Source organism: Arachis ipaensis, chromosome B09 (genome assembly GCF_000816755.2).
Source record: "Arachis ipaensis cultivar K30076 chromosome B09, Araip1.1, whole genome shotgun sequence".
NCBI lineage: Eukaryota > Viridiplantae > Streptophyta > Magnoliopsida > Fabales > Fabaceae > Arachis > Arachis ipaensis.
Genome location: NC_029793.2, coordinates 13,799,582 through 13,815,127, shown reverse-complemented (window position 1 = coordinate 13,815,127; position 15,546 = coordinate 13,799,582). Strand labels below are relative to the sequence as shown.

At 36.9% G+C, this 15,546-nt stretch overlaps 2 protein-coding genes across 8 annotated transcripts in view; one reads left to right on the top strand and one right to left on the bottom strand.

Moving 5' to 3' along the window:
* The window catches only part of LOC107618919 (F-box/kelch-repeat protein At3g23880-like), a 21,102-nt gene continuing 11,158 nt past the window's right edge, over positions 5,603-15,546 (top strand). Inside the window, exons 1-5 of one of the 7 annotated variants that reach the window (XM_016321101.2) lie at positions 5,608-6,141; positions 7,117-7,179; positions 7,501-7,623; positions 7,749-8,906; positions 9,227-9,458. In XM_016321101.2, coding sequence (XP_016176587.1) covers positions 7,146-7,179; positions 7,501-7,623; positions 7,749-8,905 — 1,314 coding nt within the window. In that variant the 5' untranslated portion in view covers positions 5,608-6,141; positions 7,117-7,145 and the 3' untranslated portion in view covers position 8,906; positions 9,227-9,458. Of the gene's footprint in view, positions 6,151-7,116; positions 7,180-7,500; positions 7,624-7,722; positions 8,907-9,226; positions 9,459-15,546 lie in introns of those variants that run through there. The other 6 variants (XM_016321100.2, XM_016321102.2, XM_016321105.2 and 3 more) reach the window with 6 other exon arrangements.
* On the bottom strand, positions 13,870-15,462 carry LOC107615158. The gene has a single exon (XM_016317264.1). The coding sequence runs from the start codon at positions 15,460-15,462 to the stop codon at positions 13,870-13,872; it is 1,593 nt and encodes a 530-aa protein (XP_016172750.1).

Here is a 15,546-nt window from a genome sequence, read left to right as displayed (position 1 = left end):
AGGTTGCGTCTGTTCGGTTTTTGCATTTACACATGGGGGCGGTTACGTTGGTAACGGCGCGCCTTTTTAATGAGTGGGCTAATTTACGAGTGTGCCCCTAAGATCTTATAAGTACTTTTCCTCTCTTTCCTTCTCTCCTTTTTCGTCTTCCCTTTGGGTATACTTCCCTTCTCTCTTTCGTCTCAACGTTCTGCTTTCCGTATTCTTAGTTTTTGGTGCCTTGCTTGCCCTATTTTCCGCCGACGGCTTTCTTCTTCTCAAAAAAGGTTGGTTTCTCACTGGCTTCTTCCTTTCTTGTTTTTACAGCGCTTCTTTCATTTCTGTTAAGTGAACTGAGAAGTTGGGAAGGAGATTCTGGGTAGGCTTTATTGTGCCATTTTATTGTAGTTTCTGCCATCGTTCTAGGTAGGAAACTTTAGAGACTTTGCGTATTTTTTCGAAAGGCTGTTTCTTTTATGATTTTGTTGACAGTTCCTGTTTTGCTAAAGAAAAATTTTTCTCATGTGACTCTGTTTTTGATAATTTTTTCTTTTTCTTTGCGTAATGTAGGTATATCATCCCTTATGTCTCGCCCTTCTGTTCAAAAAATGTCCTCAAGGGTTTCCGAGGATCTATTAAGATGGGTAGATGCCTCTATCCTTTGTGAGGTTCCTTTGGTAGATAATGTTTTTGTTTATGAATTTCGAAAACACCACAGACTCTATGACGCTGGGGAGGATGAGGTCAAATATGAATTATTTACCCCTGATTTAGAGGACATAGTCTATTTTGGCAAAGTGGTTGATTCAGATCCCCCTTTTATTTTTATGTATGACTGCCTTTTTACTAGGCTGGGGGTGACGTTTCCTTTCTCTGATTTTGAAACTGAAGTTCTTTCTTACTGCCAAGTTGCTCCTTCTCAACTTCACCCTAACTCTTGGGGTTTTATGAAGATCTATCAGCTTGTCAGTCGCGAGCTTGATTTCCCGATTTCTCTAAAGATATTCTTCTTTCTTTTTCATCTTACCAAGCCTTTTAGTGCTTCGTCTAAAAACAAGCAACAGTGGGTCTCTTTCCGTGTCATCCAGGGCCAGAAAGTATTTTCGATTTTCGATGAATCATTCCATGATTTCAAAATTTTCTTTTTCAAAGTCCGAGCTGTAGAGGGTCACCATCCTTTCTTTCTTACTGAAAATGATGAGCCTCATTTTCCCTTATACTGGGTAGAGGCAGCCTCTGCCGAAAAGTACCATCTGGTAGATTTGGATGAGGTTGAAGAGGCTATAGTTGAGTTCTTCCGAGAAGCTTGGGAGCGGGATCCAAATCTCGATACAAAAATGTTCCTCCTCGGAACTCCGAGTTATGAAATCGTACTGAATTAGTTAGCTATTTACTTTTTTGTTTCGTGGATGACTCTTTGCCTTTTCCGACTTATTCACTGACATTGCCTCTTTTCTTTTTGTAAAAAAAGTGAAAAGTAGATCTAAAGCATACCAAAAAGTTCAGGAGGCGAAGAAAAACGCCCAGGCCCGAACTGCTCAATTACAAGAAGGCGGAACATCATCTACTTCTTCTCCTTTGAAGCCAGATTCGGGGGCGACCTCCTCCGGCCTGGCCAAGTCGGCAGATCTTCCTACCCCTCCTCCCCCTCCTCCTCCCTTTGTACCTACCCCTCCAGTTCTTCCCTCCTCGGAGCCCGTTTTAAAGAAGAGGAAAACCTCGGAGTCCAGTGTCTCCAATATTGGTGATTCTATTTTTAACAGGGTGAAGTTCTATGAGAGGCATATCCTGCTGCATTGCACTATTGCTATGGATGATGGCTCTTTTAGAAACCATCGCCAAATTTTAATCCAGGGAGGGATTCGTACTGCTGGGGTTTGTACTTCTTTGCTCAAGGAACTGGAAAAGACTCCTCTGAACGCTACCCAACGTTCTCTAGAAGCTTTTGACGGTCAACTAGCCATGTTCCGTGAGGATGAGAAGAGGCTGACGGAGGAGAGGGATCAGCTGAAGGAGGCGCTTTCCAAGTCTCGCGAGAGGGAGAAGCAGTTGATGGGCTCTCTGGCTATGGCTGAGGGTTTGAAAGAGATGGCTGAGCAGAATTACGTGCGTTTGTTTACTGAAAAAATAGATCTTAGAGAGGAGCTGGATTGGCTTAGGGAGGGGTATCAAGACTTGGAAGAGTCTGTGGCTGAAGGCACCGAGGTGGTGTTTGAGGTGTTAAAAGAGTAGGTTCGAGTTTTGTCTCCTGACTTGGACTTGTCACCTCTTCACCCTGACAAAGTTGTTGTTGATGGAAAAATTGTGTCTCCCCTTCGTCCTCCTACCGATTCTGAGTTGAAAATGGTTGGGCAGCGTTTAGTGGAGTCCCCTCCTCGTGAAGCTGATTTATCCGAGGGGTTCCTTCCAAGTTTGTCTGCTCAACCTGGGGCTGCTCTGACCTCTACTGCCGAAGTGGGTGAGAGATTTTAAGAGGCAGTTTTTTATTTGAATAAGTGTCATTTGCCAGCTCATGCCGAGTCCGACTTCTTTGGGGAGATCGAATGAGCGGTGAAGGCCATCCCTTTGGGTTGGGCCTTTTTAACTTAGTTGGGTCTGACCATTGCGTTGGATCAGGATATGAACAATAATAATAATAGGTTGTAGGCCTAATAAGAATTACTCTAAAAAATTAAAATCAAAACCCGTAATTCTAAGTCCTAATTCAAAGACGTATATTTAATTTTTTTATAAAGAATTGTTATTTTATTAGAATATAGTTATTATTTTTTTATTTTGTATATCTATCTATTTAACTAATATATTTAGAGTGGTTTTTAATTTAGATTCTTAAAGAATTAGTTTTCTTCTTACAATTAGTATTTTATTCCGAAATAAAATTAATTAATAACTTATTATTTACTATTACTTCATTCTTTATTTACTTGAGAATTAAAACACAAAAAACTAGGGATTTAGATCCTCTAAAATTTGAATTTGACTTTAGAGAGTAAAGTGTAATTTTCTACCCTTAAACAATTTTTCTTTCATATTTATTCTTGGTCCCACCTATGAAATCAATGGTAAGAGATCATACTTTACTCTCTAAAGTAGAATTTAAACTTTAGAGGATCCAAATCCAAAAACTAGTGACACTACAAAATATACCATTTACGGTGATGAAAATTAGTTTTATTAATTTATTCTAACAATTCAATTTTTTTTATATAGTAACCTCATTTTTTATTGAAGAGAGGATATTACATTTGTAACTTCACGGTTATTATCAAAATTACAAATGAATTAAAAAAAAAAACATTTTCCTACTTTTTTTTGGACATGAAATTTTTTTAACTCTTAATTGTAAATATATATTTCTTTTTTTACGTGAATAAAGATATATTTTTTATTTTGTCAACGAATAAATATATACTTCAAATAACTACCATTTAATAGTCACAAAAAAAAAAAAATAACTACCATTTTTTCATCCATTAAAAATAAAAAATTTAAAAAATAGATGAAATAAATCTCTTTATAATAGTCCAAGCCAATAAAAATATAATTGGATATTTTCTATCAAAAAAAAATCTGTTAAAAAAAATACCTATTGAAACTTAATAAACCTTTAATTTCATTCACTAGGCATGGCAATTTTTCTGATGGGGTGGGTATTTACTCATCGAAAAATAGATTTGGGGTCAATTTACTCATCGGGATAAAAGTCCCGCCCCGTAAATACCCGTATAATCTCCGTTTCATATATATATGGATCACATGTAATTATGTAATACAAATTAAACAATACTTTATGTACAGAACCAACCTTCAGCCACAATTAGAATATTCCTACGCGGTCAAGGACCAGATGCAAGTTTCCCCACCATAGACATTCCCATTCTTCTGCTCCAATAACTTATATATCACCTTGAGAATTGAGATGCTTCAATATATATGCATGCACCAGCACCAAGTTATTATTTATGGAATATAATTTTAATTTTAATTTTTTATGATCAGTTTTGTCAACTATTTACTCTTATTTTTATTATCGTTGTATAATAATGTTTTGGAAGACAATAAAAAATAATTAAAATAATCAAAATTTACCTTATTTAATATTTATTAATTATCGTTACAATTGATAAATATTAAATAAAAAAATTTAAATTTTTTTCTTTTATCTCCTAGCATTACCGATAATTTTATGAGGAATGCTAGGAGGCCAGCAATTTTGGTGTTTTGTAACCATCAATTGGCCATTAATAGTGTTTTTAATGGTGTGAGATTACATCTAATGATATCTAATAGTGGGAGATCTATCACTTTTGTTTTGATGGTTAAGTGCTGGTCAGAAAATACAAAAGTTGCTGGCCCCTAGACTTTTTCTAATTTTATAATGCACTCTCTGAAAATGCAAAAACTCACTTTCAGTCTTTACTGCCAAAACAATTAGTAGAGGTAAAATCTTTGGCACTAAATCCAAATCTCCTTAAATTGATTTAAACAGGTAAATAATATAACTTTTTAGAATAATATTGAGGTAAAAATAAAGTGAAGTTTTGGTGGATAGTGAACATTATTTTTATTAGTGAAAATAATTTACCAATTTTCTTTAAAAATATTATTTTTATTCTTAATATTTGAGATAAGTCTTAAAATTGTTCCTAACCTTTTAAAATTATTTTAATATTATTCTATTATTAATGATCTGTTAATAAAATTGACGATAAGACAATACTAAAATGATTTTGAAACGTTAATGATTTAAATAGGACGAAAATATTGGAAACAAAAATAATACATTATTTTTAGAAGAATTATCGAATCAAATCAAATGACACTCAATTTTAATGGAAGTATATATATGTATATATATAATTTTTTTAGAAGTTTATTTATTAGTTATTTTACAAATATTTTATGATGAATAAAAATGTTGAATTTGTAATGTAATTTATTTTGTTAAAATTCATTTTTATTTTACTTAATTTGATAATTTTTTTAAAAATAATGTCTCGTTTTTGTTTTTAATGTTTTTCTCTTGTTTAAGTCTCTAGTATTTCAAAATCACTTGAGGTTGTTTTACTATCAGTTTTGTGAATATATCACTAACAAGAAGATAACTTTAAAACCGTTTTAAAATATTAAAAGTTTAAATAGAATAATTTAAACGTTAAAAGATAATTTTAAGACTTACATTAATTTGAGAATAAAAATAATATTTTTTAAATTTAATAAAAATTTTACTCTTCGCCAAAAAAAAAAGTAATGTCTAATGGTTATATACATTAGATCGTATAAAGTTACGGATTCTTTACTCCCACATTTACAAATATTTATAGATTGAACCCATTTTTTTATTTTTCAAAATATAATAATTAAAATTTTTGCCTCTCTGATTTTGTTTTTACATTTTTCTTCTTTTTCTATTAATTGATTTAATTCTGCAAGGGTTTTCTTTTAAGGTTCTAAAAACCGATTTATAACTGTTCGGTTAAATTGGTCGAGCCGTGAACCGACAAAATTTACGGTTCAATTAGAAACTATAACCGTTTAGATTTAAAAATTATTATTGAACCGTCAAATCAGTCGAGAATCGGTCAGTCGAACCGTACCGGATTCCGGCGGTTTTCAAAAATTTTTCCAAACGGCGCTGTTTTGTTACAAACCAAAGAAACCCTAACCAAACTCAAGCACCCCACCACCTCACTGACTCACTCCTCCTTCCAGCCCCCTTCCTGAATCAGAAAGCAACCCAGCTAACCCTAGCCTCTAAACTCCAAAGGCTCAAACGGCAACCCTAGCCTTCACCACCGTCGTCGTCTTTGTCGAGCAGCTTCGTCGTGGTAGCCGTCGTCTTCGTCTGCCCTCTGGTCGCTTTCGTCCTCGTCTGCCCTCTGATCGCCGTCGTCCTCGTCTGCCCTCTGGTCGCCGTCGTCTTCGTCTGCTCGTCGAAGGTCAGTGCTCAGTGCTCCCATTGTCTCTTTTTTGCGTCGCGATAGCTCCGCCGTGCTTGTTCGTGAGGTCGCGGTGAAGCACACCCGCAGAACCACTAGCGCCACCACCGTTCATCGCACCTCCATCCTCGTTGCCATTTAGCACCCTGTCGCTGCCTTCAATCGCGGTTTCTTCTCCTTCCTCGTTCATTGCTTTGCTCCGCCGTGCGAAAACAGATCCACAGTGAGTGAGGTGCATTTTGCTCAACTGAATTTCTTAGATCTAAACTCTCAATGTGCAGTTCTTGTGCTTCTTCTACTGCATCTCTGATTTTTGAATTTTGGCATGAAGTTTTTATTTGTTGCAGTTGGTTCTGTTGTTTCCGAATTTGTGTTGCCGCTTCATTGTAATTACTAATTTGCTATCATATAATTTTTGTTACTGATTTTAGGTCTGAAATTGTGTTTGATAATTGTTGAATTGTTGCTTGATTTTGGCAAGATTGAACGCATATCTGGTTGTTAGCTATGATTGAACCATCTTAGAGCTTTTCCTCCCATAACTTGAATCATTGAATGATTAGCTATGCTCCAGTACTGTTCTATACTCTATATTCTGTATTCTTGTGTTGATTGAATCAATGAATGATTAATTCACTGTTGGGTTTTTTTTGGTTAATTTTTGGAAAAAGATTGCTGTTAATCTTTGTTAAAATTGTGCTGAAATTTTGCTAAAATTGTGATCAGCTGAAAATCTTGTTAATCTTTATTAAAATTATGCTGTAGATTTTGTTAAAAGTTTTTTAGGGTTTCTATTTGTTCATTATGATCCGTCTTTTGTTATAGCGCAATTTTTGTGAGAACACGGGACTGCTGATTTGCTCATTTGATTGTTGATCAATTTTCCTATGAACATACTCTTGTTATTAAACTTAGTACCTACATTGTTTTCAAGGCTTTCACACTATATATTATAGTAATTGTAGTAGTAGTACTTTCACGCACTATATTATAGTAGTAGTAGATGAGATTTGAATTTGATGGTAATCTTCTTACTACTGCCATATGAAAATATATTATATAGGATGTGTCATTATGTAAATTCTTAGCTTGTTGAAAAGTAGGTGTGTTTATTGTTCAAATTGAAGAATAATTGTATGCAATGGTAATGGGAACCTTAAATACTGCTCATTTTAGTGCGTTTAATTCTTGTCTTCAGAATGCTTCTGTTTGAATTACACTACTACCATGATCCACTCAAGAAATAAGATATTAAACACAGGTGTGACATATTGTCAACAATTTTTTTGTTATTTGACTTTTGAGTTTGTATTTGAATGAGATTATAACATTGTGGTTTATGTAGTACTTTTAATTTGGATGATATTTTAAAGTTTATATTAGAATATAATTATGTTTTAGTGTGTTTATTTATATTTTATTTATTATTTTATTATAAAGCGATTTTTTTGGTTGAACCACGATCAAACCGGTTGAACCAATAAATCAGTGAACCAATAGCTAAAGCGGTTTGATGATCGGTTCGGTTTTTAGAACCTTGGTTTTTTTCACTAATGTTCATGTTCTCGTCCAATCCCTGCAGCTACTACCGTCGTTGTTGCTGCCTGTACTCAGCACCGCCACCACTCCTACTACCGCCGCCGCACCACACTTTCCGGTTCCTCTACATTGTTGTGCTTCGTCTCTGCCCCTGCGAACTACTCAGGTTCCATTTTAGTTTGTTTTATTGCTTTTTCTATGGCAATTTTTGTGAATTTGGATGAACTTTAATTTCAATTTGTCCTTTTTCAATTCTCACTCACAGTCTCACACTCTCCTCCGCTTCTCCAGCACTCCTCAGCCCTCAGTCAGATTCAGTCCCTCCCCACTCTCCTCTGAGATTTGAGAAGATGAAGCACGAGGCTGAGGCTGAAGCTAAGGTTCTCCCTCTTGAATTGGTGGAGAAAATCCTATTATGGTTGCCGGTAAAATCCTTGATTCGGTTCAGGTGCGTCTCTAAAAAATGGCTTTCTCTGATTTCGGATTCACGTTTTGTTAAAGTACATTACGACACTGCTGATGCCGCACCCACCAATAAGAACACTAGGCTTTTGTACTTGTCGAGTGAGGTTCCCGAGGCTCGTTGTGTAGATCTGGAAGCTCCGATTCGCGGCGATTATGCGCTTCAGCTTCCTCGATGCTGTCGTCATTTCAGCCTGAGTATTCTAGGTTCATCCAGGGGCTTCATACTGCTGCGCATTCATGTTTATGGCGCACCGCTCCTTTTGTGGAACCCTGTCACTGGTTCTTACAGGTCAGTGCCGTACCCTGTTGTTGACCCTGATGCTTCTTGTTGGACGGGATCAGATAATTTATGGGGTGGTCTTGGTTATGATGAATCCAGTGATGATTATTTAGTAGTAGTAGGATGGGGTAACGGACATGAATGGAGACCTCAGTGGGAGTATTTTTCTGTTAGAACCAATTCCTGGAAAAAAATTGAGTGTGGCCATCTTCCGCCCCATTTGGTTACCATTGAAAGTGCACTGTTTTGCAATGGGGTTCTTTATTGGTTGGCCGTTAAAGATATGGAAGTGAAGTTTGTGATTGTTGCCTTCGACTTAGCCGGAAAGCATCTATCATTGGTGTCATTTCCAACGTCAGGAGGCCGGCTGTTAAATCTGTTTGCTGGATGCCTTGGGCTATATTACTTGAACTTCACGGAAGACCACCAGAAGTTTGAGATCTGGGTAATGAAAGAATTATCTTGGACTAAGCTCAATGTTGTGCTTCCTTATGCTCATGGAATCCACCCTTTGTGTTTAACTAAAGGTGAACTTGTTGGCATAAAAAACAATGAGTTAGTCAAAGTCAGTGATAAAGGTGTATCGGTGGAGTCTCTAAGAATTAGTTGTCGTGACAATGACTTGAAGATGGTTATGTTTACTCAGAGTTTGCTGTCACTTCCGGACGAGTTTGGCTGCACAGGGGAAGAACAAGGAAAGTAGGGTATGTCATGTTCTGAAAACCTTCTAAAGCAAGTTAATTCTATTCTTATTTGGTCATACTTAAACATTTCTCTTGGAATTCTCTTCTGAACTCATTATGGGGTTTAGTCTTTTTGTTGGCATTTACAATGGTTAATGGCTAAACACATTATACAATTGATTTAATTCTACTGCTGTTTGATCCTACTTAAACATTTCTCATGGCATTTTTCTCGTGTCATTTTGCAATTGATTTCTCATGTTTTGATTCAAATATTCATCAATGCCACTGATTCAGTAGTTTTTCGGTTAAATATTTAAATATTTTCTCTTGTTTGTCAGGCTCTGGTGTGCATGTTTCAGCAAGTTAGAGCATCTTTGATAAGGTGTTTTATATATATCTTCTATCCAGACTCAACATTACAACATATGCCTTCTAAATTTTGTATTAAATGTATTGTTTTAGGATTAATGGACTTATGCTCTTGTTTTGTTCTTGTTCTTAGAAAGGGATGGATTGTAAATTGCACAATACTTGATTAAGACTAATGGAATTTTTCTGTCGATATTTCTATATTATTATGAATGCTTATAATAAAATTATTCGTTACTAAAGTAAGACAACTTGTATGAAATCTTTTCTTAACGATCAAATGTATTCACATTTAATTATGCAAACTTAAGTATAGAAATAAAGGCTTAATTTTTGTTTATCATGGAAAAGATAGAAAAAAAAATTAAAATTTATAAAACTTATCTTTTTAAACTAAAGTTTGGAGTCGTGACTCGTGAGTCTAATTATGTGTAGAAAATGGTAGAAATTTTTTCCGCTATTATAAAACGGTTATTTTTTGTGACTAAACATAACACAAAGAAAAAACACCTAAGAGAAAGAGTAGCACTCATCTCTAATAATAATGTCTAAGGCTGTAATCACTCTAGGTACACCTGCTTGTTTAAAATAGCAGTCTTAGCCATTAAATCAGCCGCTCTGTTTGCTGTACGCTGGATGAGCACTAAAGTAGCTGTCCAATTGCGCTAAAACATCTCTTTGATTTTGTCAAGTTTTGTCAAGCAGCAGGTCAGAGTCATTCGTAATCATGCTGGTTGTGCCTCGCGAAACAAGAAGAAACGCATCAAGATTATCAGTTTCACATATGACCTCTTTACACTCGCAATCCCAAGCCATAACAAGCCCTCTCCAAATAGCATGAAGCTCACAAGAGAGAACACTAGAAAGAGGTATACTGGCAGAACAACCTTTCATCCAAATTCCCATGCTGTCTCTAATAATACATCCAAAGCCAGCTAATTGCCCATTTTCAAAAACGCTTGTATCGCAGTTCACTTTACATACATTCATTGGAGGTGGTTCCCAGTTATATTGTAAAGAGGAAGGAATAATATGTTTTTGGTTGGTAACAACCTTAGAGAAATCGCGAGCAGCATGTTGAACTAAGTGAACAATTTTCTCCATGGATCATCTTGATGGAAGATGTCATTGTTCCTATCCCTCCAAATCCACCAAAAGGCCGCTGCAAAGAGAAACTCATTTTTGTTGAGGTTAGAACGAATCCAAGACACAAAATCCAAACTAGAGTCCTCAGCGGTCATTCCCAAATTTAAGCTAATCCAAATCTGACGAGCTTTTTGTCAAGTCCTAAAGCAGTGGTTAATATCCTCTAGAGCAAGATAACATCGCTGACAAAAATCAGAAGTAGCAAGACCTCTTTGAAACCGGTAACTAGCTGTGGGAACTCCGTTGTTGAGACAAAGTCAGAGCAGACACTTTATCTTCTCCGGTATTCTCAAGCGCCAAAGCCAAAGCCAATTTTCATTATCGTTCCAGCCAAATTTCTTCTTCAATAGCCATTCATACCCGCTTTTAGTCGAGTAGGTGAGAGTATTTGAGTTTGTCCAAAACCAACCTGTTTTATCTCCTGCTTGCTTGATAGGATCAAAGAGCATTAAATCAAGTTTAACTTCATCCGGAATCATTGTGCAAAGAATATCCCACCGCCAATGTCCATGGTACCAGACATCTTCTAGCTTCAAGTGAGAATTAGAGATGTGCACAAAAGGAACCAAAGGAGCTAGCGTTCCACATGGTCGCCAAGCATGATACCAAAAGGATTGAGACATCCTACCTGTACACCAATCAAAACCATCACGAAGCTTTTCTATTGTCTTATAAATCGCTCGCCAAGTGCTTGAAACATTATTAGAAAAATTGGGTGAAAAGTAATACCTCCCAGATAAATATTTTGCCAACATAATTCTTACCCAAAGCTTACCATTATTATGCAATAATTGCCAAACAAGCTTTCCTAATAAAGCAAAATTTACACACTGGGTATCTCTAATTTCCAAGCCTCCATATTTTCTTGGAGTGACAACTTTGCTCCACTTGACATAATTTAAGCAACGCTCCCCCACCTTTCCCTTCCACAAGAATTGTCTAAGCACAGAATCAATCTTTTGACAAACCGAAGTAGGAAAAAGAGTCACTTGCATCTGATAAATAAGAAGAGAAGAAGCAACAGATTTAATTAAGCAAAGCTTGCCTGCTCTGTTAAGGAGCCGACCTTTCCAACTAGCCAGCTTATTCTTAATCTTCTCTAAAGAGTCCAAAAAAATAGACCTAGTAGCTCGAGGATGATTAAGGTTCACCCCCAAGTATTTACCTAGGTCACTAGTAAAAGGAATATGAGAAACACCAGACAACATTTCCTTCCTTCTATTAGAGATATTTCTAGAACAAATAGCTTTAGATTTTTCAATGTTAACCTTCATACCTGAAGCTTTGTAGAACAACTCCAAGGTGTGCACAATATTCTGAACTTGATTTTTCTTCGCTTTACAAAAAAGGAGGAGGTCATCTGCAAACATCAAGTGAGAAACTCTAGGTCCTCCTCTAGAAACAGCCACACCATCCCAAATATCCTCGTCAACTTGTTTGGAAATGAAGCACGCCAATCTCTCTATGCACAAAACAAATAAATAAGGAGAAATTGGATCTCCTTGCCTGAGCCCTCTGCGAGGTTGGAAGTTGTCCAATCTATTCCCATTCCAAAGGATGGAAAGATTTGAAGCCTGAACACAATTCATTACAAGCCGAATAATTAGAGAAGGAAAGCCAAAAGATTCAAGAGTGTGCTCAAGAAAATTCCAATCAACTCTATCATAAGCCTTTTCTAAATCAATCTTAAAAGCCATAGCTCCTTTTCTAGACTTTGTCCGCCTAAGAAAGTGAAGAACTTCTTGGGCCACAATAATATTATCAGGCGCTCCTCTACCATGTATAAACCCTCCCTGAGTTGGGCTAACAATCTCATCCAAAAAAGGTCGTAATCTATTAACCAGCACTTTAGTCACTAGCTTATAAATTACATTACAAAGGCTTATTGGCCAAAAATCCTTCAATCTAGTTGGAGGGTCGCATTTAGGGATAAGAACAATCAAAGTTTCCAACAAAGAATGGCTTATAGTCTCCCCTAAGAATGCTTTCTGAACAGTACGCTACACCTCATGACCCACCACATCCGATATTCCTTGAAGAAAAAAACTTGAAAACCATTCGGCCTAGGAGCTTTGAACGAGCTCATATTATCCAGAGCTTCTTTAACCTCCAACATTGTTACTGGTTTAGACAAATTATCACAAGCATCCTGGCTAAGAGATGGCATAGGAATTTCTCCCATGCAATTAACCTCAACAGGCTCAGTAAAACAAAAAATATGTTTGAAAAAATGAACAACCTCTCTTTGCAAAACTTTCGGATCATCAGACCAAGACCCATCACTGACCAGCAACCCAAGAACCTTGTTAGATTTTCTTCTAATGATGGTTTGCATATGGAAAAGGCTAGTATTTCTATCACCATACCGAGCCCATTGATCCCTTGACTTCTGGTACCAAAACAATTCTTCCTGGGCCAAAACTAGATTATACTCAGCTCTCAATTCTTCCTCTTTGTGCTTCAAAATTGGATCGTCGTCAGCTTCCATTTTCCGTTGAATACAATTCAAATAAGACTCCAATTCCCTCTTTTTAATAAAAATATTACAGAAGACCGTAGAGTTGAATTCCAACGAAGCTTCTTGAACCCCCAACAACTTCCTATGGATGCCAAAGTCTGTACTATTCCAAGATTTCTGAACAATGGCCTTGTAATCAGGATGCGTTGCCCATGCCGCTTGGAATCTAAAAGGCCGGTTTCCTTTCTTGATAGGAACTCCTTGACATCGGATAAGTAGGGGACAATGATCAGAGTGGGAACGGCTGAGAACTTCAACAAAAACTTCTGGAAAAAGAAGGCGCCATTTTGTAGTACAGCAAGCTCTATCCAATCTCTTTGCAATTTTTCTGTTTCCTTGAATTTTACGGAACCAAGTAAACCGTCTTCCAGAGGTTGTCAGATAAAAAAGACCACAAGAATCTAGAGTACTTGCAAAGACACTACTGCGAGTCGAATAGTAATTACCCCCCTTCACCTCATGAATACTCAAAATATCATTAAAATCTCCAACCACCACCCATGGGTCCTGAATGCACAAACCAATATCAAGCAGATGACTCCATAATTCTACTCTATTAGTGGCTTGAGGGCTGCCATAAACTGCACTGCAAATCCATCTTCGCCCACCACCATCAATTTCCAAAGTTACACATTGATTCATAGCCCAAAGACTTTTACAAGAAAATTTTAAATTAGTAGAGAGGAACCAAATTCCTCCCTTATGTCCAACAGCATCTACAATCCTTACAGGATAATAGCCTAATCTCTCCCAAAATTCTTTCATAGTTTCAAACCCAATATGAGTTTTCACCAAAATAAAAAAAGTTGGTTGAAATTTTCGTACTAACTCCTTACAGTGCACCCGAGACATCTTATTTGACGCCCCCTTACATTCCAACTAATAATATTTAAATGGTCACAATCCATAAAAATAAATTAAATAATTGGAATTTATAATCATTCTACCTCACGTTGATGGACTCCTGTCTCCAATTGTCTTTTGGTGGACTTGCACCGCAGAACCATCATTCTTCTGTTGAGGTTGGTTCTCCAAGTTTATTGTTGCACTAGCTTTATCAAGCTCTTTTTGTACTCGAGAATCCGTTGACAATACTTCAGTAGGTGAGTTTTGAAGCGAAATAGAACGCTGCCTTTTGTGCCCTGCTTTAAAAAAAGGAGTACTCTGATCCTTGAAAGCCACCTGAATTGTTCCCAAAGAGCCAAGCGTGGATGGAGGATCTTTCTTTTCCTTAGGCTCCACCTTTACATTTGATAAAGACTTCACCTTTGCATTTGATGAGGATCCAGCATGCATGTTATTAGACCCAAAAGAAAATTTCTTACTCACCAAATTGGAGCATATTGCTACATTGACTCTTTTTGGCACCACATTGGGGCCTTTACCCACTTTTTCCTTGCCTTTTCTACTAACTGTAACCCATTCACCCTCTTTTGCTTGAGTATCCCTATCCATACGTGATTCTTGTAAATTATCACACACAAGACCCGCTTCTCCATGCTTCTCCATAATTGGAATTGATTTGGCATTAATTCCAAATTCAAAAGTTGAATTTTGATTTTTTACTGGGATTTGACTACCTTCTGCCGTTTTCTCGTTGTTATCCACCGGAAACAATGATAGCAAATTTTTCTCCTTCACCATGGTTTCCTTCCCAATGCCATTGTTCTCTTTCGCACATTCTCTTGTTACATGCCCAAAGCAGCTACATTTTTCACAAATTAAATTCAAGTGCTCATATTCTATGTCATACATATGACCATCAACTTGAATCTTTTTTATGACTGGAAGTCCCAAGTTAATTTGTACACATGCTCTTGCATACTTTTCCCTCTCCGCAGACTTGGTGGCTAAGTCGATGCGGATCGGTTTGCCAACAGCTGACACAATCATTTTCACGGCTCTCTCTTGATAATAGTTAATGTTTAAACCTGTGATTCTTATCCAAACCATGGTAGACCCAAAAGTGTTTTCACAAGGTCTGAATGAAGAACTCCAAGGTTTAACCATAACATAACTACCAGTAATCATCCACGGTCCTCCAAGGAGAACTTTTTCTCTATCCTCCAAGAGATCAAATTTGACTAAGAAATAGTCAAAACCGACATCTAGTACCTCATATCCTCCTTTGGTTCTCCAGACTCCTTTAAGCCTGTGCGTGATCGCCGTATAGCTAAAGTTTTTTCCAAGAACTTTGACCACGATGGCATCTTTGTAGGGCTCTACCAATATCTCCTTTGCTTCTTCAGTGAACGTCACAGTTGGTATCTCCGAATCGCCTTGCTTACCAACTACTGTAGCCATCTTATCCCCATCAAGAGAATCAGCAACCTCCAAAGCTCTCCTTGTTGAGGCACCCACAACTTTATCTCTGAACGATATCCGCTGACCTTGAATCTTGTTATTGTCCCCTTTAATTCCCTCCTTTTCACCTGATGCATGCCCACCTCCACTCTCCCCCTTATTGCTCTCGCCGGCATGGTTGGCTGCCTCGCTATGTGCCACCCTCGAAGACTCTCCCCCGCTCTCTCCCCTCTCCATTTCAAAATTTAAAATTCAAGATAAAAGATAATATGCTTATTATTATAAAACGGTTACAAAGTATACTATGCAAAGTAATATAAT

What these genes read in the sequence shown, in the direction of transcription:
- LOC107615158 (XM_016317264.1), bottom strand. Translation starts at nt 15,462, where the DNA reads ATGGAGAGGGGAGAGAGCGGGGGAGAGTCTTCGAGGGTGGCACATAGC.